This window comes from Amblyomma americanum, chromosome 3, assembly GCF_052857255.1.
Source record: "Amblyomma americanum isolate KBUSLIRL-KWMA chromosome 3, ASM5285725v1, whole genome shotgun sequence".
NCBI lineage: Eukaryota > Metazoa > Arthropoda > Arachnida > Ixodida > Ixodidae > Amblyomma > Amblyomma americanum.
This window is the reverse complement of record NC_135499.1, coordinates 181938453-181962843: the sequence shown is the minus strand read 5'-3', so window position 1 is coordinate 181962843 and position 24391 is coordinate 181938453. Positions and strand designations below refer to the sequence as shown.

Sequence of the window (24391 nt, the reverse complement as noted above, 5' to 3'; positions counted from 1 at the left end):
ATGCAAATGCATGCCACAGAACCACTATCTTATCCCATTTAAATAATAAAACAGAACGGAAACTGTAGGAGCCTTCAAGATCAAATCTACAGGGAATGACAAGTGCATCAGCAATATGTCATTGTTGGTGTCAGGAAAAGTGGAACTGCTGAGGTTATCTAGATAAGTTTGTACTGTTGTGTTAACCTGCTTGTGATGAATGTCAGTTCATTTTATCTCCTGTTTTCTTTCGCCTGCTTTTTTTTTTATCCCACAGGTGGCATTTGTGTACCCCATGCATAAAATGAAACCTGCTCCATTAAAAATCAGATGTCAGTTCGTGCTCAGTGTTAAGTCTGTTTCTGTCCATAAACAGTTTAGTGCATTTCACCATGAAAATGAAATAACCTCTACTCAAACATAAAGAACTGAAAGGTATGGTCAGGCTAGATCAGGTATCATCTGGTATTTTTGCTTGCAAACAATTTGAGCTTGAGTTTGAAATTATTAGGGTGAAGAAATCACTTTTGAAGCCTGCTCCACTGTGAATAAGGTCAGCATGAGGTACGAGAGATCACGAAACAGGAAGGAGTACAGAAGGAGCTGACCAGCAAAAATAATGGTGGTTCCCACAGTCCACAGAGTGTGAGATGGGCTCTCGCGGGGCTGATCGTGGAAGGCGCAAGGGAGGCGGGTCGATAGATTCGGGCAAATGCACCGCACGCCCACAGCCAGCCCACGGACACCACTTGAAGTTGGGATTGCTCTCCACAAATGCCTGGCGCAGTAACAGAAAACAAAGAAAGGGCTGAGTGGATCCAAGAACATATGGCTATAATGCGGTTAGACAGGCATGTCCATATGCTACTGAGCAACTTGTACAAAGGGCTGAAAAATTCAGTTAAACTACCAGTGGTGAAGACATGACAACTGAAGCACGCCTCCCCTTCTGGAACTTCTTTGCGCTAACTAAAGACATCAAGTATGTAACACCAAACTCAGCTAGAACATGTAGAACACAACGGGAGCATCATACATGAGGAAGTGCACCCGTCCAAGCATGCTACCAACCCACCTGACATGGAGGCAGTGCCCATTTTTTATATTCTCGATCCTGAAAGCACTAGTTCAGTAGGCTAAAGATGTCATGTTGGAAGAACAATTTTGAAAGCTGGAGCAGTGGATATCATCATCGGCGGCATTAACAAAGCAAGTGAATATGAACGTGTGGCAAGGCACTGAGCCCCAACAACAGTGATCTGGCCTGTAATACCACCATCATTAGCAGCTGCGCTTAATATCCACAGGGCAAACTCGGCAGCTGGTGTCTGCAATTACCTGTTCTGCACTGCCGTTTCTGGCCGCTCTATCCAAGCAAGCTTCCTTTTTTCAAACACCAACCATTATCCAGGTGGCGTTCAGACTGAAAGACATTGAAGCTTGTTGGCTATATCATGCTGGCGTTACATTACTACCAAAAAGTTTTTGTAACTTTGTGTATCGGCTCATTAAACTTCTGTATTGGCTCGTTCAATTCCATATCAGAGTTATTTTATATGTGTGCTAGGAAGCACACATATCAATTTGAGCAACTTTTCTGTAATTCACTTTAACAGCAAAAACCTCGCATAAAGGTTTCAAGTTGCTTTTTTTCTCCTCATTTGCATAGGTGTATTCGTTAACTGTTTACTTTCAGCTGTCTTTGCTGTTCTTCCAATATTATTGTGCAAGAGTTTATACACTCACTCACAGGACATCCTGTTACTGGCTCAAGCTCTGAGACCTCCTTTTGTATGGTTATATGTATTGCATAGAACCCGATGATTTCGTGGCGATAAGAATCTGCGAAATTCCCCGGCCAGATTGCATTGTGTACGATGTACGAAATTTCGGATGCTCCGAACTCTCTCCCTTGCCTCTACGGATGATATGAACGCGCGAGCCGTGACAGCGACCTCAGGCACTAAGTGCTGCCCGCAGTGAGTGGTGGTGCGCGGCCTGCACATCGCCAGAGTCGCGACTGCTAATCGCACAGCACGCATCACGAGTAGCAAGCTGTGGCCGCACAGCAGTGAATAAATCCCATCAGCTGTGAACAGATCTGTACGAATGCATTCTTCATTCTTCTGCATACATGTTTTGTTCATTTGGATGACACAAAATTTCGAATGATATAAAATTTTTTTGCGATTCCATGAGATTCGTATCACTGAGATTCTACTGTACACTCGTGCAAGGGCTGCCCACGTGTAAGGGCCACACCCCAAACTTGGCACCCGGTAATTCAGGGAAAGAAAAAGATATCACGTCAACCAAAAGAATTGTTTCATGTGTGCATAATTTTGGACATGTAGTATGTTCTCCTGGGAGCTAACAGACACTGACAACTGCCTGCGACATTCGGTACACCAACGGATGCAATGGTGCACCAAGACTTGGGCTAATTAGTTCTGCAAGTTAAAGACAGGAGGATTTCTACAAGTGTGATAATAAAAAGTTGCGCTAATTATTTTTTCTGAACTCACCTCAATGTCAAACTGCAAATACCGGCGCACCATGTCAGGGCTGACAACATGCTCGATGACATCCACGGGAACAAGCTGTGGGCAGCCAACAGCTGGGCACACAATGCTGTGCACATCTCCTTCCTGGATCTTGATAGTGAGGTAGCTGGAAAATGCCACGAAAGATGCAAAAGTGCAGGCAACAGCCAAATAAGGCTCCACAAGTGCACTGGCACTTCGCAGTCCCAGATTGTAGATTTGTGTTCCTTAACTGTTCTGCACTCAGAGTAGCTCTGCATCGCAATATGATGCAGAGCTTGGCTGCCACATAGATATAAACAGGCCTAGGAGCAGAAAATAATGTAGCGAGTTTCGCCATAAGCCACTGAGCTATGCATTAGGCAAGCCTGCATGCAAGGCACTGCTCCTCGCACATCTATCTTTGCCAGCACCTTCACTACTTCCCTAACACGCTTGCAATAAACAGCTCTACTTCAGTGCTACTAGATGCAATCTAAAGCAGGGACACTATCTAATTGATATTTCATCAGTATGCTACTCGGTTAAATGACTGCATATACAAAAGACATTCTTTTTGTAAATTTTACTTTCTTGAGGTAAGCCAACTACCCAGAAATAAAGTGGGAGAGAAACTTTTCCATCTCATTACTGCAAATGAACTCCATTAAAAGAGACACAGAAGCATTTTTCATTTATGTAGTCAGCTTCCCTACCTCTCCCATTAAGGGCAGCTCCGGAAGTTTTTCGAGGTTTCCATATTGTAATGAAGGCTATAGAGGTTTTTCTCAAGTTTCTGATTACTTCTACCCAGTTTGGCAGCCATGAGACATTTCCGTTCGACGCAAATCAATTTTAAAGTTTTATGTTTTCATGGCTTCCATTCAAATGATTTGGATGAGCAGCACAGCATATTCGACAACATTACCTGAGAGTTGATGCCCACTCCATGCTACACTAAAAACATTTCAAGGCTTGAATTAGGTTGTCTCAAGCACTTAATTAAAGAAGCAATTATTTTCAGTCACTACTTCTGCCATTCAACGCAACACACTTAAGAGTTTTTCCAATGATGTTTGTGATGTCATCACTGGATCATGAAAAGCATCACCCCTGGCCATGGACTCATTTTCAGTTTTGATTTGCTGCTTTCGCTGTTTTAAAATGGTGTCATCGGTATTTTGAAAAACGGTCTCTTGTGGCAGAGAGAGAGAGGACACTAAGAAATGTGATGTGACTATCAACTGTAAACATTAGAAAAACTCCCGGAGAAGCTCTTTCAGTGAAGCTCTTTTAAAATAAACATTGAGTATAGAAGAATGGAAAGTTGGGCGAGTTGGTATGCGTTCATTTTGAGTGGAAAAAACAGCGCGAAATGGACGGAAGACAAAGAAGAAGGAAACCACACGGACGAGCGCTGACTCACAACTCACAACTCTCGTCCGTGTGGTTTCCTTCTTCTTTGTCTTCCGTCCATTTCGCGCTGTTTTTTCCACTCAAAATTGAGTATAGAAGACTATTAGTAATAAAGGACAAATTATCTTCAAATTTAGTCTATGACTTTGCTTGTAACAGACATATTAACTTAAACTGTGGGAGTTTCTCCCCAACTCTGCAGATGCAGTGCCATCGCTTGCAAACCGCGCTTGTAAGTGGGGACATGGGTGTGAGCATGCGGCGGGCGTGTGGCAGAAGTGCATGGCATAGGGGTCTAATGTGTTGCACTGCATGTGGTGGATTTTCCTGCTCGCACCACTCCTACAACCAAGTAGCTAAAAACTAAGAAAAAGGGCCATCAGCAAGTGGTTTGTGCGGCCCACATGTTGTGTTGCAGCTCACAAACAAATGTCTCCTAGCATGCTGTAATGTGCATCCCTAACAGGCATTCTGTAGCGTATGTTCCAGTCCTGCATTAATAGTTGATGTGCATCACCTCCACTGATGATTTGGTAGCTTGGCAAATTTATGACGAGACACGAAGCGAGTTTGTTTGCCAAGGCTGCGGGGGCAAACCTAAAGAGGAAACACATGGAAAGATGTGGGGCTCCGAGCCTGCCCCAAACCCCCTTTCCCTTCCTCAGACAGAGTGCCTTATCACTGACGTACTCCTCGGTTTTGCGACTTATGGTTACCCAGCGCTAATTGTACTTTGCTGAAGCAAATTCGTGCAAGGAAGCTTGAGAGCATATGTGCAGCTGCACAATACACTGGATGTCGTCAGCTGTTCTGAACAACATATGTCAAGTATGTGTCGAAACAACATATGTCGAGTAGACAAAATTAAACAGCTACTTTCGCAGCTGATAAACCAGTGCAACATGCTTGTAGCCTGCTCTGGTGAAAGTGTCACTGGGCAGCAACATCAAAGTAGGAGCACATCTATAAATAATGAGAACATAAAGCTTTGCTTACGAGACCTCTCATGTAAGAGACAAAACTGAACTGCTCTAAAACCATTTAATTTGAGTGAGTTTCTTGTTCTTTCCTCTAATGCATTATTTGATGCTTTTCACCACAGTAAGTTTTGCGTTTTCCATACACTCCACTGGCTTCCCGGAGACCACACTTGGCCACATGCCAAAGGCTTTCCCGGGATCTTAGGGTTTTGGAACTGCTTCTGAACAAGCACAGACACCCACATGTAGCAGCAGCAAACGCTGCAGCCTTCTGCTTGTTAAGATGAATTCTTGCTAGAACACTGCTTTCCGAGAAATACAGGGCTTTCAGAAAAGTGAAAGCATTCTCCTGAGCAACTGCATGTCACTGCAAACACTCTACTATTATTCCTGCAGAAAACAGGCATCCTGGTTCTCGTTAAGGAGGCCATAACAGGCGTCCACAATTTACTAAAGAATTAATAATCACCAATATGCAGAGAACAACAGTTAGTGCAACCATAGCCGATGGCATTTGTCAGCATTTGTTGCACTCTTTCAAATGTCGCTGGAAAGTGCCAATGCGAAGCTTTTATTGCCAACACCGGTCTCACGGCACACGCATGACAGTGTGGTGCGAAGCAGGTTTATAGCATTGGAGCTACCTCCAGTGCAGCGTGGATGAAAAACAGGGTACGGCTCCTCACCTGCGCCAGCAGGAGAGACAGAACTTGTGTTCACAGGGAACAATCACAGGGTCTTGCTCATGCACCACTTCTGCACAGATGTTGCACTGCCAGAGGAGAAAAGAAAAAAATAAAAGAAAATGGCATCATGAAAACACCCACTAGACACTTCCTTGATTATCACCCTCTTCAATAGGTGACAGCAGCTACTGCACTCTGCCCCCAGCCCAAAAGAGGCGCCCACTCTCTCACCATGAATGAATGACCACAAATGGCACACTCACTCCACAGTCCACACTGCCAAAACCAGAAAGGACCACACTCTAACTAACTAGCAGGCAGTACTTAAAGTATGGCACCATCGAAATGGGATCTCTAGTGATTCAAGCACAGGTGGAGAGGGGAATAAAGAGGGGAAGAGAGAGAGAAAGAGGTTGGCTGCCTGTTTTATACATTTTACACAAAGGAGAGAAATCACTCATAAAGGTGGTTTTTTTCGCTCAATTTATGACACAGACCTAAAACAAGTGATTCCCATGCTCTGCCAGTGTGCTCAACGGTATCAGACTTGAAACAACTCACAGTGAAACGAAACATCAGCAAATCTAAAAAAGCAAGTAATATTATTCACGTATGCAATATTTTATAGTACTCTTTCAAAGGTAGCATTTGTGAACAGTCTGGACGGCTGGTGCGATGGAGGCTTAGTAAAAGTAAACAAATGTAAATAAAATTTTGCAAAAAAATGTGGTTCAAGTATAGTTCATGCAAAAACTGAGTTTTAAGTACACTTTAAACAAAAAGTCAACAAAGCGGGAAAAAATCATGAACAGTAAAACTGCTCTGCTAGTGAACAAAACGAAAACTACTAAAAATATTACAAGACAACAAGGTTGGTCCGCCTGATTGCCGACAAGTATAGCCTCCCAATTTTTCAATAATATCGCGCGAGCATCGACAATTCACTCAGTCAGCGCCTTCATGCAGTCCCCATATATTCGCGACGAGGGTCGCAGATGCCTTGGCAATACTCGTGGGGAGATCTGAAAGAGCCCCACCCCAATCGAGACCCCCAACTTTAAGCAATGCTGGAAGGTAAACACTAGTGGTGTGCGAATATTTAAATTTTTGAACATAAATCGAATATGAATATGAAAGAAAAATGGCTTCAAATATAGAATTGAATATCTCTTCAGTAAGAACATAAATTTCTGAAAAAAGATAAATAGGCAAATGTTGTTTTCCAGATCTTTTTCTTTTAATATAGCATGGCCTCATTATCCCATCATCACCAGCATGACTACACCCACTGCAGGACAAAGGCCTTTCCCATATTTCTAAAATTAACCCTGTCCAGTGCAAGCTGCGGCCACCCTCTTCGTGCAAACTTGTTAATTTCATCTGCACACCTATATTTCTGTCGCCCCTTGCTACCCTTTCCTTCCCTTACAATCCAGTATGTTACTATTAAGGACCATTGGTTTAACTGCCTTCGCATTACATGTTTTGCTCAAACCCATTTCTTCCTTGATTTCGACTAGGATGTCAACAACCCGTGTTTGATCCCTGACCCACTCTGCCTTCTTCCTGTCAATTAACATTACACCAATAATTTTTCTGTACATAGCTCGCTGCGCCGTCCTTAAGTTCAACCCTTTTCATTAGCCTCCCACAGGCGAGTGCCAGTAGGATACAGCTGTTATACACCTTTCTCTTGAGGGGTATTGGTAAACTGCCATTCATGATCTGAGAGAACCTGCCAAATGCACTCCACACCATTCTTATTCTAGTTATTTCACTCTCGTGATCCAGATCTGCAGTCACCAGCTGCCTTAAGTATACGTATTCCCTTACCACTTCCAGCACCTCGCTACCAATTGTTAACTGCTGTTCCCTTCAGAGACTGCTGAACATTACTCTGGTTTTCTGCCTATTAATTTTTAGACCTACAGTACTGCTCATCCTACACAGCATTGGCGAGATCGTGTTGCTCTACCAGACACCCTTTTCTATTGGAGCACCGAGAAAAAAAAAAAAAGACGTGCACAGAAATGTACACTGCTTGATTAGACAGCAGAAAAGCATGCACCTTGTCATGTGGTTATGCAAAATGAGTGACAAAATTATATCAATGAATTCACATATGCCCATTAACTTAAAATAACATGATGGGTAGTAAAACCTTGTCAATTTAGACTTCAAAATCTCCGGATTATTGAAAGATCGAGTTATCCAATGCCGCCACTTCCGCCTCCCGAAAAAAGAAAACTGCCGAAAATGCGGTGAACCCTTGTGCGAAGGCTCCATCGCACAAAGAGTGCAGCCAGTGACAAGTGTGCAGTTTCAGCATGCTCCAGAGGAAGAACGTGAACACGAATGTACGCCTTAACAGGGCTTTACTGTATTGACAAAATATGAGGCAAGATCCTGATGACCACAGAGAGAGAGGGGGAGTATTTTAATGAATACATGAGAGTTCTGCCTGGCCTGATGACCACATTGCAATGATAATGCAAAGGCTGATGAGACCTCAGCTGTGTTTAACGCAAGTTGAAGTTGAGAACGCACAGGCAGTCGTGCAGGTGAGCGGCCTTGAGGTCCACTGGGCGTCGAGGGTGAGGATGAGTTCAGAGACCCCGACTGGTACTCTTCCGTGACCGCAGGATCATTGCTGCCATCCAATGCATGCAAGGCTGACAACGTTGGCTGCACACCGGACGTCAGGCAGCATCCAACAGGGTCCCGGACCCAGGCTTCCAGGAGTGTTGCCTGGCTCCAGTCTGCATCAGGGTACAAAGCATAAATTTGGCAAGAGAAACTGAGGAAGAAATAAAAGATTGCATTCACACCCATGAATGTTGGTAGAAACTACTGCCTCTCCTCGTAACCTTCTCCTCCTCACAATGCGAAGTCCAATCAAATAAGTGCCTAAGCCACGGTTTGCACCTTGCATGACAGTAAGTCACTGCACATCTTTCCTCTTCCCATAACCTCTTTTAGTGCGTTGGCACTAGATGCCTTGCTAGTGAAAAAGCCATCCTGTCCACAGATGAAGCCTCGGAGTAACACGGGTAAGCTCAGAGGACCGTTGCACCAGCTGCAGCCAATGGGAGGAATCTCGGATAAGCTCAAAAGAGCGTCGCACCAGCTGCAGCCAATGTGAGGAGGCCAAAAGATGTGAAGAAGAAGAAGATGGAGGCAAAGGATGAAGTCGCTGGAGGACCGTGCAGAGCAGCAAATGGTAAATGATGGAGGAAGCCGGTCCTACGACAGATTCCAAAGCCGAACGACGTACACGGCGAGCTGAGCAGCAACGCAAAAGAAGGGAGCGCCAACGTGAGTAAACCAATCCAGAGAAGAGTGCAAGGGGGCAAGCCGAAGCAGAGTTGGCGAAGACAGTACAACCTTACTAAATAGGCTGTGGAAACAGATAAACAGCGAGAAACGCGAACAACAGCAAGAAAGAAGAGGCAAATGATGAAGCTGTTGGATGAACGCGCAGTCGAGAGGCATGTACAAATGGCTTCAGAGACCGCCGAACACATTGAACGGCGGTTTGAATGGCAATGAGCAGGTCAGGCGGCTAATTGTAAAATGAAAGCCAAGGAACGGCTGCAAAACATTTGAGTGCAACTCGAAATTTAAAGCTTATAAAAAGCTAAACGAAGATCAGCAAAGGCAAACAAGAATGGCAAATGTGCTAGCTCTTAGTTCAACCATTTAAAGAGGTAAATTGGAAGCAATTTTTTCCAATGCAATGCTCAGCAATCTTTAATGAAAGGGCAGATGGACATGGAGGCCCTCATGTGTAGACATTCAACCCTCTCCAGCATTAAGAGGCACACAAAAGCAGTAATAAAAGCAAGTGTACCTTTTCAATGTCTCTTCACGCTATGTTAGCCATTCAATTCTAAAGGGCCCACGAGACCTTGTTTCATGCACATGGTTTTAAAACAAAACTGTGAGAAATATATTCCACAGCAATTCAATCGATATCAACAGTACAGCCATTGCTTTTATGACAAATATCATCATGCGTTTCAAGCCAAGGATTTGGCTCGAAGGGACACTGAGAAATAATAGCAGTCTGTATCGATACGGTGCTGCATTCTAATCGCAAAGAGACCACTCTTGCCGAAAATGGAGCTATTATTATAAGCTACAAAAGACCAAAACACAAAAAACAGGTGCTACCATCACCAGTCAATTTCACAAGTAAATCGCATGCATGTTCAGATTTTTGTGTGCATACCTCAGATGCTAAGCTATACTGCCATTCACTTAAAAACAGTGGCAACCTGTCCTTTTGGTTAAAGACGTCATGAGTTTGAATGAACTGACAGGAAGATCTGCAACTCCAATTTTCTCGTCGAGAAAAGCATCTACCGGACAAACGTCAACGTGCCACGAAAGAGCCAGACAATCAGTTTTTAATGAGAAAATAACTGGGTGGCATTGCCTTCAGTGTCCCTTTTAGCCTTTGCACGGCTGGCTAATAAAAAGTAATTTCATACCATGGCATCGCAGAAGTGCCTCAGCAGTGAACAGAGGAACATGAAGCATGTCAGATGTTTCAACAAGGAGAAGGTCTTTGGCTTCCTGGAGGTCCTGAGGCCGCAAACCGGTGTATGCCTAGCAAAATGGAATGTAAGTAAAGGCAAATTACAAGAAGCCAATGGACAAACCAATGTTCAGTCGTATCATTTTACTGCAAAAACTGCATATTAAAGGAAGGGCAAAGAGGGTCTTCAGCTGACCCTTATTAGCCCACAGCAACCGGCACTTAGGTGAGCTAAAACAGGATGTGTGCTCGTTACTTAAGAGTGGAAAGATCGAAGGTTCCTTCGCAGGTGTCAAAGGCATTCGACAAACATTCACTCCCAGTGTGTGTATTGGCAACGAAAATGGCCAATGGTTATTCCCAACATATTGGGCAAAAAAAGCTCCAATTAAAGAATGCCTTATTAACTAAAACATCAAAAATGCTCAGTTTGGCTACTCTCTGTCTACCGAGTTCTTGCTGGCATTTCATTTCTTTATTGGTTTAGGCTTTGCAAGTGAAGGGATGGTGCAGCTTGGTTCTAATGTATGTTTCTGAGTGTACAGCTACAGAGTTATCAAATACACACATTATCAGTTGAAGAAAAATGTTTAAAATAAAGAGTTCTAGTACCGAAGGACAACATTTATTTACTAAAGGTTTTTTTTATTAGTATTCTTCACTTACGACCTTCAATACCAAAAAAAAAATTATGATGCAGCCCTCTAGTAAAACTGTTTAGAGCTCCTATGCACTGATAACCAAATGCCACTCCCTTTCTTGCTTAAGTGTTCACACTGCTTTGTAGATTTATATTGAGTAAGAGTTCCTTGATTTATTGTCTGTCATCATATTATGATTAACGATATGTCCACATGCATTCTGTTTTTATGAGCAAAGAGCATACCTGACCAACTGTTCCATTTAAGTGTCTGCACAATGAGTATAGCTTGTGGAAATAATTTAGTACCATGAGAATTTGTTTTTTTTATCACTGTATCATAGTGACGAATTCCAGTTAACCTTGGCCTAGTGTCCAAAACACTTCTTTACAAGCTAATATATTCCATGCAGTGCTGGAGTTTGCACCTGCCTCCGCTTCTCATATTTTGCCCCTAAAGCGAAAGCATTGAGCAAGCCGGTCTTGGCCCGCTGGATCAGGTTAATTCTCCGACCACAAATTAGGCTTCTCTGAACGTAAATTTTGCAAAATACTGACACTCATTCTATGTTCCAACACTGCTTGCTTCAGAATCGACATATTTAGGCTATGCCTAATATATGACTTTACATACAGTATGTGGAACAAACTTTTTCTCACAAAAGTTTCCATAATGAAGTCGTAATTCAGCTATTAAAGCCTGAAGCATGCTTTATGACAATCTAACCCATTTTGCATGTTGTTGGATGACCTTGGCAGCACTGGGAAATGCTAGTATTAGTTTCCCACTTTAGCAACAACAATGAACACATTCTTGCTCAAAATCCGTACCCCAGAAAGCAGGCAAAGTGCAAACCAGCACAAGACAATGCCCGAGAGTGCACCACTTCAGAAAGACGAGCCAAACAGCTCTTCAAATCTGCAAAGCTTGAGTACCTTATCAAGCTCGAGCGGTGGGTCCTTGTCCTTTGGCTTGATAGTGACAAAACTCTGCAAAACAAGCGAAGCCTAACGTTTCCACTCAGTTATACACAACAAATGCATGAAGATGAAACAGGAGAAACTTGGCTAAACTTAAGCAAACAAATGACATTTTTGTTTATATACTTAAGCAAACAAATGACATTTTTGTTTATATACTAAATTTTCATGCACCTACACTTAACAAAAAGCTAGTGAGCGGTCACGGGGCAAAAAAGAACAGGCACAAACTGACAACACATAATTAAACAGGCTGCTTTCCTATATTCAATGAAACATGCAAGGTCTTAAAAAAAAAAGAGAAGACTCGTTTAATTTTGTCATCTCCTAAACTGTCACATATCACATTATATTTATAATATGTGACAATGTATTTATAAGCCTCCTAACCAAATTAAAACATACTGCATGCCTAAAAGTCTTTAGGTCGCATGCCTCCAGGTTACTTGGTGAGTCAAGGTTTAGAGGTAAGAATATTAGACGTTTTCATCAAATCCTGTAATAGTGAAGGATGTACAATGTATGCCACATTCTTGTAAAGGATCCTCTTAACTAATTACACTGAACGAGAAATTAGTGCTCTGTAGTGTGCACAAAAAAAAAAAAACTGTTTAGAGCGTGCTAATCAGCGCACATCGCATCCCTCTACTTACAGAAAAGACCATCTTCGACTCCAGGTAATCAGCCATGCTCTTGAAGCCGGCCTTGTCAGCCATCTCGCATGCTGTGTGGCCAGCATTGTTCTCAGTGAAAAGGGATACATCATGAGAAACCAGCAGCTGCAAAAAACCACACAAAGCATTTATGCCAAAGCAGGGGCAAAAGTTTGCTAAATGCCTTATGCATTCAAATATGTCTATGAAAACCTAAAAATCTAATATACTCTTCATTATAAGCACTTGTACAATACAGTGAATGGCACACAACCAGCAAGCACAAAGTCTGATGCCACTGTTTCTTTTTTTTTTTTTCAGAGCTTTGGCTAAATTCAGAGCAAGCAGTGACCAGAATATAAAAGTCTAAATGGCAGCATTTCCCAAATCTAAAGAACCAAAAGGCCACACAAAATTCATAACATATCTATAAAAATCAATGCTGGTCCACGGTGCTCCAGCTCTCAGCTTCACTGCAACTAGCCATTACACTGCCGCAAAGAGCCAACCTCATGCAATACCATTACAAAGCTAGCAGCAAAAACACAAGCAAGTCCTCGTCTTGGAACAATTACAGTGTTTACACAACTGTAAGTACAACCTATTTCTTTTATTTGAAAATCCGAAGTGGGGGTGCGGGTGAGGGGTCAACTTACAATCGAGACCAAAGCATGGCACCCTAAATAAAGGCGAGACTAATGAGATATCATGCATGCTACAGCGTGCTTGCATTTTTGCTGTGCGGCTCTGTCACATTGCTCTTGGTGCTGGCCTTGAGCAGCCGCTATGTCAAAGCGCAGAACCGGTGCCCCCTTGCCGCATGCGGCGTGGGAAGGGGGTGCTGTGGGGTAGGAAGCGGGGGGGGGGGGGGGCCCACTGGATGATACTCCCCACACGTGGCTGCAGATTGCAGCTGCTCATAAGCGGCCAATAACGCACTCGCGTTCTACTCTTAATTAAGAAGCTTAAGCGCCCCCCCCCCCCCCTTTTTTTAATTTCAACTGTGCACTCAGCGCTCAAGGAAGTGACGATAGTTGATGGAACGACCGACCGCTGTTCCAATCGCGGCGGCACCGTCACTCGAAATGGCAGTGGTGCCGGGGAGTGTCACTATCTCATGGAACAGTTCACGCCACTCACGTGTAGTTTCTCTTTGGCTCTGACGCTTTTGACTACTGCCAGCCGCAGTTTACAAGTATTTAATGTGGTGCTTCGTCAGTCATCATTTGTGCTCCAGGTCCGCTAAGCGACCAGTGCTCGTTCATGGTTACATTCAAGATGGCTGTGATTCCTAACACCGAACAACCGAATAACTGCGCGCTGGACCTTCGCAATGGGTGATACAGGTGTGGCAGCTTCAGCGAGGCAAAATTTTCAGCTGTTCCACGCAATGTCATGATGCGGCTGTTTGCAAAGTGCAGGATTTCGCTGGATGACGACGTTAGAATGACGTGCTGTCAAACCGCAGCAGCGATTACGACGGCAGAGCTAGTGAAGACGATGGCGAAAGTGTGGACGAGTAGTCCAGTGACTAATACATTTTCGTTTTGGAATGTGCCTACAGGCACGCCCGTGCACGGCAGCCGATAGTGGCTGGCGATAAGCGGCGGCCACTGGCTAATGCTATCGCATTCTATTATTAAAGGCCAAGCTTAAGCGACCTCCAAGTTGTCGTTTTGTCCTGAAATGTGATACGGGGGTGTAGACTTACATTCAAGTCGATTCACAATCGTCTAAATAGTACAGCACTTGAGTGTTCATGTAACCAAAACAACCTCACGACACTAGTTTGAGCACAGGAAAGAAATCGCTGGCGCACCTCCACACATTTCTTCAGCCCACTACTGGCAGCATAGTGCAAGGCAGTGTTGCCATCCTGTGGACAATGAGAAAGCAAAACAGAGCACAGCATTGGACACACTGCAAGCGCACACTTCAACAACTCAAGTAACAGAGAGAAAAAAGAAAGAACAAAAAACAGTGACAAGCCTTTAAAAGTTACAAACCAGAAGGAAATAGCAGAGCACGCATTTCTATGAGCAAGTAATTTGCAGCGAGACATGAAAAAAGACAAAATATGAGAAATGGTTCGATGCTATATAGCATGATATAACTTATCAAGCTACCTACTATTTAAAGATAGTAGTGGTAACAGTGGCATGATAATTTCTTTTCATTTGTTTTGCTTTGGTGTTTGTTTCGACAGTGCACGGTACTACCCATGGGGCAGCACAAAAGTAGGTGACCAATAGTCTCCTACCTGACCAGGCCCTGCATCCTGCCAGGAAAGCAGTGCTTTGTTTTTGACTGTTCAAGCCCATGAGCAGCTCTACTCACAGTTTTTGATATGTTCCTGCATCGTTTCAGACTAATATGTCAATGTTAGCATAGTGTGACAACCGATTTTCTGACAATAACAACATCGAAAGGAAGAGGCACCAAAGCAGCTCTTCAAAGCAAGACATTAGTAACTCAAGTAGGACACATTTCAGTCCTTTTCCCTATTGCAATAAATTCCTTCTACTGAACACAATGAGAGTAGCATAACAAAAGCTCTTTTGATGAATAAACACCACCTCTTGCCAGCAACATGGCCCCAATTTCTGCATTCTCATGACATGACTTATAATTTAGAATTACGACAAATATTCTTCTAAAAGATATTAAAAGGTAGATCACTTCAAGTTAGCAAAGTTTACTCTGGAGTTTGCTAACACATTTTTCTTCTATTTCCCTGTTCTGCTGCTACTTAATACACACTACAACAAAGTTATCCTTTACCCTTTGTAGGACAGTGGGACTCGTGTTGTCAGATTCCCTTCAAGTGCCGGCAAATGGACAACTGTGCACCTACGTACCATATTTTTACGTGCTGAAAACTACCGAACAATCAAACAAACCATTCAGCATGTTTTCCTCTTTCCCTGATAGGCTGCCTTGGTGTTCTATATGTTTTTACAAATGCAGGTACACAGACTGATGCCCCTTGCAATACCATGAAGCAGGCCACCTAAATGTTCCTTGCCTGCTCTATCACAAGCCAGATGATTAACTGACAGACATAACGACGCACCCATATACCAGTCCAACCAGAAATGAGACAGGAGTATAAACTACACAATAGTAAATAATCAAGCTAACACAAACCACACTAAAGCAAAACAACAAATAGTTACTCGCTGAGCCAAAGGAGAAACTGGAAATTTCCAAGTTTTGGCTTTCACATTATGAGGTAAAACTCATGAACAAAAATGGAAGTACTCAGGTAAAATAATCTTCTTCTCAATGTGATCAGTATGATACAGGATATTTATACACACTAAGCACAGCCTAACATCAGCAGGGCTGATTTATTTGTTATAAAGCACACAGAATTGGGCCTTTCTGCTGAACTTTCTTTAAACTAGGCAGGGGCATGTTCACTTTGGCTAAAACACGACAAACCATACAAAGAAAGAGTTTACAGGCATAGCAGCTCATTATAAATTGACCACATTTACTACCTTGAAAGCTTAACTGATTTCACAGTGAGAGGCAAAATGTAAAGGAATAGATGGATCACCACAGGTGGGCATAGGTTCTCTGCAATGTGCAAAGCTGCACAGTCGGTGTCCCTAAAACCGTCACATGACTGACTGGCAAGACGCTCTGAAGCTCAACAAATTTCCCAGCTCGCATACGCACAAAAACTGAGAAGCTCTACGCAAAATCCAATTAGAGCATATCCAATTAGCAAAGGCACACAAATATGCCGCAGCAAAGTGTGGTTTCAGATGCAGTTTTGCCCGACGGGTTCAATCATGCATCTACTCTAAACAACAGAATGTTTGCAAATGCAACTCGGAGAAAAACACTGCATACATAAGTTCCTGAGCAAAACTCTCCACAAAGCGAGTCGCCTGGAATAATATTGCTCAGAAAAAAAAATTTGATTAAGTCTACTTCTGTTTACAGCGGTGGGCAGTGAAATGCAAAAACGAAATCTTGACCATCCTACATGTATTATCCTGGTACCAATTATGTTGAAAAACTTGTGGTGCAGCTTGAAATACCCATGCTAGGGGTGTCTGTGGCTATGCAGTGGAAGCTACGAGGGTGAGGCACAAGGCTTTTACAAGTGCACTCTTATCACGCACTCATGACAAAGAGAGATAGGCATTTAAGCTGGCGGCGCGCACTCGTAGCTTCCACTGCATAGCCACAGAAAGCTGTCCCCGGGTATAACAGTCCACAAGCCTCACGGTATCATCTCAAGGCGTGACGTCCTATATCCTAACACAACTGTACAAACATGTTACAGTGCTAGTACATATCTATACTCAGTTGGCTGACAGCTGGTGAATACTGCTGTCACCATAAAACAAACTGCAGAGCATTTCCTGAAGAGCAATTCATGCAGTATGACAAATAGTAAGGTGAGTCGATTTGGTATCTTTGCACTATAAAGCATGAAACCACAAAAAAAGGGCCATCACTTATTGCATTTATACTTACACTGTGCCATTTGCCGGTGTCCTACTCAAAATATAGGAAAGGAAACGTCTAACTGGGGCAGTACAGATGTTCTCACCACTGTACATATTAACCCAGCAAAAATAAACGAGCCCCAATGGGCTCTTTCGCCTTGTCCATTGTTCGGAGAGCGAGTTTACATATTAACCAGGCTAAAATAAATTGAAAAAATTTTGTTCTCAGAAAAATCATCCACAATTCAAGTTGTAAATGTTAAGGGGGGCGTTGGTCGTAGAAAAAAAAAAAATTAATATCGTAGTCAAAACTATGAAATTTTCAGGCAACGTGTTTTGGCATGATGACTCCGAATAAGACATTTAATTTCATGCAGAGCTAGTGCTTTTGTACTTATGTATTATGTTATGTAAGGTTCTGGAGAGAAATTGTAAGTTTTGTTGTAGGGAATTTGTGTCAGATGCATGCCATTGGTTTGTCTTGGCATCAAAAAATGCAATAAGGGTAAAATTGTCATCCTGCTTATCATAGAACTTGAGTTATAAGGTTTTGAAGTTGCCACTCCAGAAACAAGAATAAAAACTTTTCTTCCCATTTCTAAAGTGGCAACTTCAAATATCCTTGACTCAAGTTCTATGATAGATAAGATAATAATTTCACCGTTATTGCATTCCCTGATGGCAAGGCAAACTAATGGCATGAACTTCAGCAAGTTCCCTGCAGCAAGGTTTCTTACAATTTCCCTGCAGAACCTTGCATAATGTATTGCCTAAATGCATGGGTTCTACACAAAATTAAATGGCACATTCGGAATCAGCATGTAAAAACACCTGTCCCCTGATGATTTCGTACTTTTGACTTCAAAAATAAAACTTTCTTTTTCTAGGATCAGTAGCCCCCCTTTACAGGGGTTGTATCAACGGGGCACGACTGTACTCCTAGGCATATTTTATGTGCTTGTGCCATTGTTTATGACGCAAAGGCAGATGGAGGCAGGCGAGAGAGTGAGAAGGAGTGTACAAGCGAGAGCGTATCGCATTTGCTAGGTGCTGCACTTACACTGTGAAGGCTGTGGTGGAGGGGGAGAGGTGGTGTGAACAGCATATGCGCCAGTACTCTGTGTACCAGTAAGTATGCGCATCATATCAATTTCCTACCTTTAAATGGAAGGCGTGAATGAGTTTTTATAAGCCCACTAACGTACTCTGCGTGAAATCATCTATGTGGATATAGCCACCCTCCAGGTGGGTCAAAATTCAGAACCTTCACTATGGCACCTCTTTCTCTCTCATTTCACTCCTTCCTTCATCCCTTCCCTCACAGCGTGGTCTGGATGTACACAGACAAGGAACAGTGACAGCACCCTTTCCTTTCCTTGGAAACAATTTTCATTTTCATTTCATCAAAGCTATTCGCAGTCTCATTGAACTATTTCATAAAATTGGCTTTCACAGGCCAACAACACAAAAGTACATGCAACTTTCATTCCATCTTGTTTGCATTGTGAGCCCAACAGTGGGGTAGTACCACTAAGCAAACTAGACTAGCAATGCATGCAGCTAAATGCTTCAAAACTTACGTACACAACCCTGAGCAAAACAAGCCCGTAGTGATTGGGAAAACCAAATCGCGCCTACAGAGCAAGAATGTAGAAAAACATGGTCTTCCAATAGGCAACATTCCAGGAGACAACCAGATAATGCCACAGGAACAGTGGCAATATCTGGTGGCATAGACTATATAAGCTCTTCAGATGCCATGGCAGCGCTGATGGCACAAGTCTTCCTTCCAGCTACCAGACACAACCAGCATGCCAGTAGATTTGAGCCACTTGAAATAGTACTGAGCTTGCCAGAGTGTGGAGTTTCCGTTCGTGTATACTTACGCACTGAGCCTAAAGGCGCGTTTGTACTCCGACGTAGAGCATGTGCGGCACGGCGACGTCACGTTGGCCAAAGCTAGACCCTCTCCACTCCAACGGCGCTTGACCGCCGATGTGTTCGGCGGCTTCAGCGCACCCTGGCCACACCGGCGGCAACTTGGAGCATGTGTCTATTTTGCGCCGAGCACATCAGCCTCCGCTGGCCCGGTCAGACCGGTTCCGCCCCTCGATGGGGTTTTGCAATTCTACGACAGATGGCGCGTCGAACATTCTGCGCATCATCGGGCATGCGCTTCTCCTGGAACAGCCGCTGAGCCGCGTCAGAGTGGTCGAACTGAAGGAGGGCCGAATTCACGCCTGGCGTGGCATCGCCAGCCTGACGTGATTGGCCACCGCCAGCACTCGTCCACACGCCAAGGACATTAGAGTGTAAACGCGCCTTAAGACTTCAGAAACAGGAAGCACAGCAACTGCTCCACAAGGGCAGGCAGGAAGAAGCAACTCACATGGTCCTTTGCATTAAGGTCCAGGGATTCTCCGTCAAAGCCGCGCCACTGGATGAGCAGGTTGAGACAGGCCACCCTACGCTCCACCGCAGCCGGCTGGATGCTGCCACGGCTGGCACAGTGGAGTGCAGTTTCGCCGTGCCCTGACCGGATTGTCGGATCCCCCTGCATCTCCCGCAGGAAGATCCTGTTGGCAAACATCCCACACCAAGCTCAGTTAGTGCTGGCCATGCAAGTCAGCACCTCCTTCACACTGCTCTGTCATCACTTTGTAGCTAACAATGCAGTATGAGCAGTTTTCACCATTACAATGCATGAGAAACAGTGCACCATTACACTTGAATTCATAATGCAAATAGGTCAAAATAAAACAGCATGTTTCAGTTTTTATCACCTGTGTTTGAGATTTGGCACTCTATAAGCACAGATGACATGTCTTGGGGCAATGTCAAGAAATAATGCTGCAACAAAGGCGATTTGGTAATACATTGTTACATTCCCAAAAACGATGTGTTACGCTCCATGTGGTGTAAGAGATGATCTCACTCGCTTCTACTCATCTAGATTTCAAATTCTACCGACAGCACATAACGTACCTCTCTCTCTCACAAAAAAACAAACATACAAACACACACATAACAGTGCAGGATGCACAGGGGAAGGATTACAAGAAATGTGCATGCCGCCGTGTCATAAAAGAACAAAACACAAAAAAACGAGCGAATCTGCTACACATGTGGCCCTGTCATGTAAGGCCATGTCAGGCATAGTGGCAAGAAAATAAACAAGCATGCGCCCACTGAAACCTCGTTTCCGAAAAGAGTCTCTATAGTAATGGGCCGAGCCTGGGCACAAGGCATGGTTTCAATAAAGGTTGGCTTGCTAAAGCTGGCTGCCTGACTCTTTTTTTTCCTGTCTCCGAATTAAGAGCATACCACTCCACTTAAATAGCACTGCCTTAATACTGCGCACACCGCCACGCAGCCACATATGAGCCAGCAGACATGAGCCGCTTCTGATGCCGCTTCACATCCTATAATGTGGTATCCTATATGTGCCACATGTTACTAAAGCACAACTGTAGAGAATCTATAATTATCAAAGCAAAGATAACGATGACCGTCAGCCTGTTCTAGCACAATGTACAGGAAGGCAAATATACCCCACAGAAAACAAATGACTTTAGCCAAAAAGAGCAGCAGTTATGATTCTTTGGCTGAAAAGTGCAACTGATCTTTCGGATGTTTTCGAAATCTTTCAAGTCTGCTTCAGGAATACACATGCAGTAGAAAGCAGTATACAGGCTTCAAATCATGAAAGTGGAATTGTGGCCTGTATGCTGCTTTCAGATATTTTATGCAACACTCACTTCCACTAACCAAGTGGCAATGTCTCCAACCTTGGAAATTTCACCACTACTTCAGCAGAGAGTAATGCTGGTGAAATTTGTGACTTTGCAAGTGGAATGAATTGCCATAATAGGCAATTAACTAAAAGATAACTCAAACTGCCACTCACAATTAAGAATTGCTTTTCAATGGCACTACTAATTTCCATGTGACAATACTTTTAACCCTACCATAAGCACCTAATCCTTCATTTTAAAAATTAGAGTTCAGTATAGAAATGTCTCCATGTACATTAACTCCACCCCTGTGCAATATCCCAGTGTGGGGATCTGTAAACCAATAAAGTGAAGTGTCGAGCTTAATAACAAGTGCTAAATCAAATACAAGCAAATGTGATCACCTTTCCAAGTTTGCTCTATGTTAAGCAGCATAGTAGCTACCTCTAAACAGTGCTTAAAATGCAAGGCAGGATCACATCTGTCACTCAGAGTGTTGGTAATGAACACTACATCCTTAGCAAAACAATGCTCACACAAACAAAGGTTTGGTTTGGTTTTATGGAGTTTAACGTCCCAAAGAGACTCAGGCTAACACAGAGGCTTTCAGCGTTTATAATGCTGTGAATAGCACCACTTGGACTTGTTAATGCCAATATTATCTTTAAGGAAGAAAAACCAGCAGTAAGAGGTGACTCATGTTCTATCACCAAACCATATAACCACTTGCCAACCATTTAGCTCTTTCAAATACAGACACAGCTATATGCCTACTGAGAGTCCTGTTACACTTTCCTGAAAAAAATAAAATTTACAGATACCATTTACAGATAACATTGATTACGCAGAAAGCATCTCAGTACTACTACATTAAGAGCTTTCAACTGTAATATATGATGACATATCATGCTAACTCACGCTTAATATGAATTACAGCTCTTTAAAAGCTGTGAAGTTTGGTTATGACAGGGGTTCACTACATCTTCCTCTCAATGAACATGTCTTTCAGGAGTGATGGTGCCTACTGGCTTCTTAGATTAGTTAGAATTAAACATCTCAGGGAACCAAAGATACACTGAGCCTGCTCTTATTCAAAAAGCAATGACTTGTACACTTGTCTCATTTCTACAAGCTTTGTCACAGTCAGCTGTCCTTTGCCAAATCCTATCAAGCCAGTGCACCACATTTTTGCCTTGTTAGGTCACCTCTACAAAGTGGAGCCCATGTCTGCTCAAGCTGACATTCGATGTCTACCAGTTGGCATCATTTCCACCTCGAAATATGATGAACAATGTCACGAAGCGGTCTTTCCTAAGTATTGATGTCTAACTATTTGAGTCCAAACCGTTTCATAACAGCTTTGCACATGAGCTGCTGTTGTAACCTTTTCGAACTCTTCTTTATATTTATAGCACTGTGCTTATCCAGAGTCGTTCCCCATTGTAATGCCCGCAATTAGGGCCCTTAGGGTGTGTGTACAAATAAAAAGCAACTTAATGGTGCATGTCACTCTTTAATCACAGGTCACATTACTCTCACTCCCCATCCTCACAATAGCAAGAATTTATTCTCGATAACTAGATAAACAGGAAGCTTCCTAAATCTTGAACTGATGATGAATAAACATGTGCATGGCAAAAACAACTTTAGGAGCCCAAGCTGTTTTAAAAAGCACATTGAAAAGAAAATCACACTACTGAAGATGTTATTGTGCTTCGGAGCTTGCATATCATTGACTTCCACCTGCGCGTACGATATGCTTCGAAAAAAAACTAGCCATGTCAGAAGCACGTATACGTATTCGCTACTCGCTCCTTCCCCGCACCTGCCAAGCCGCACGGTCAAATCACACACGGAATAAAAAAAGAAAAGCGAAGACAGCATGCACAGCGCGCCTGGAATGACACTACTGTACAAAGCTACGTTCAACAACTTGATAACCACCCAGCCACAGCACACACGAAATGACTAAGGCAGGCGAACCACTCAACAAAAGCAAGAACGATAATGTTTACAAAATATAACACCTCGCGCGCCTCACGCGACTACGCTACCACTGAAGGTGAATAACTCATTGGTATCAAGCATATTCCTCGTGCTGCACTAACTTTGAGAAACATGATATCGTACGATATGGGCAGACAGAACAAAAGGCACTGGAATGCTAATGGTGCACAAGCAAGGCTGTTATATAACATAACAATTGCATAACGTACTGCGCGCAGTAAACGATCGGTTTAATCAGGCTTTTTGATTTCTGGTTTAGAGCGGAAAAAGACAATGCTCAGCGAGGGCCATTCGAGGATGTATGTTCCCGTGAAATTGCCATCGAAGAGAGAACGACCAAACGCGGCAAGCATGCTAACCGTCGGCCTCCTCGAGGACAGTTTTGAATCGACCAAACAAAGCACGAGCCAAATACGGACGAAGAGAAAGAACAAAGAGAGCTGCGGTTACTTACCTCAGCAACGGTTTCATCCCATGTTTGGCAGCGAGGTGCACGGGTGTGCACCGGTTGACAGAGTCCCCATAAAAGCAATTGGGATCGAGCGACTTGCGCAGTTCAGAACAACTTTCATAAATCTGAAGCGCCGAGTACTCGTCACCGTTCTCTAGGTGCCTCCGAAACTTGCTCGACGAGCTGCCCATGACCAAGTCAGCTGATCGGCACTAGCACTCGCTTCAAATGTCCCTGCCTCGCGACGCCAAAACAGTCCATTCTCGCCGAGAGCGTCAGAAGGAACCAAAAACACCCAAGACTAACAAAGTAAACGCTCTCTCATGTCAAGTCATTGCCACGGTGCGAGCAGATAAACCGCAACCAAAACAACAGCACCTCTAAAACTAATTCGCTCAACAAAGTTTCGCGCAATCCGCTATCTTAACATCGCGCATCGCTTGCTCCGGCAGTTTCGTGGGGATCCATATGTCGTCAGTGTGATTACACAATTCCCTGCAATTTTCTCGGCTAAGTTTTCTTCGCGAAAGGCGCTCGCAGGAGCACGGGATGCACGATGAACACACAAGCACATGACTAACATGACGCTTCAGCGGCAGTCGAAGCCATAACAACAGCGGCTCTCCTTTCATAGCGCTGTCCGCTAAACTTGGCAGATAAATGTATACGTACGTGCAAAAAAAAAGTCTATAATAGAAAATCAAATTCGCGTTTATAGAGTTTAACACAGACATCTTAAGAAAGTTTCAAAATAAGTGGCTTCAACAAAATTCATTTGAAAAATTAAACTGGTACTAGACTATTCCGCGGCCAATACACGGGCAAGTAATTGTGCGCCACAAAACTTCGCAACCAAACGGCTGTAAGCAAGACCGATTTGTTCTGGCAGCACATGCGCACGGCAGGAAATGAAAATCTGGCTAAAGAGTCTCAGTCAAGTAATGCTGAATAATGCGTTTTTGCTTTTATCATAGTAGCACTAGCTGCTAGCGCCATTTGCGCGTCGCCATCACTGCCACTTAGGAGGGTGTCAATACACAGTCACCTCTCACCGCGGGCCACAGAACTCAGTAAAAAAATTAATGTGGATTAGCTCAGCTAATCCAGGATATACAAAGCGAAAGATGTCGGCGTTCACTGTGTTCATTGGCGTTGGCGTTGACAATGTTCTAGATGGCGATGGCTTCGAGGAAAGGAAGGGCGCATAAATAGCTCCCTGGATATGCGGACGCCTCATTCGTGCTTTGATACATGTGGCAACAGCGTTGCCACGTACATGAAAGCGAGATTGAGGGTTCCACTCACCCACAGAGCCAGTTGTGCGCCTTTCCTTTCG

The 24391-nt window shown here is 43.6% G+C and overlaps 1 protein-coding gene across 1 annotated transcript in view; it reads right to left on the bottom strand.

The window, feature by feature from the left end:
* LOC144125579 (ankyrin repeat and IBR domain-containing protein 1-like) overlaps positions 1-23670 on the bottom strand; it is a 52223-nt gene extending 28553 nt beyond the window's left edge. The window contains exons 1-10 of the mRNA XM_077659072.1: positions 23059-23670; positions 19253-19439; positions 14217-14273; positions 12398-12523; positions 11700-11753; positions 10077-10194; positions 8131-8342; positions 5584-5669; positions 2505-2649; positions 588-757 (exon numbers count right to left, since the gene is read on the bottom strand). Coding sequence (XP_077515198.1) covers positions 588-757; positions 2505-2649; positions 5584-5669; positions 8131-8342; positions 10077-10194; positions 11700-11753; positions 12398-12523; positions 14217-14273; positions 19253-19439; positions 23059-23246 — 1343 coding nt within the window. The 5' untranslated portion in view covers positions 23247-23670. The remainder of the gene's footprint in view (positions 1-587; positions 758-2504; positions 2650-5583; positions 5670-8130; positions 8343-10076; positions 10195-11699; positions 11754-12397; positions 12524-14216; positions 14274-19252; positions 19440-23058) is intronic.
* Between the last annotated feature and the right edge of the window lie 721 nt (positions 23671-24391).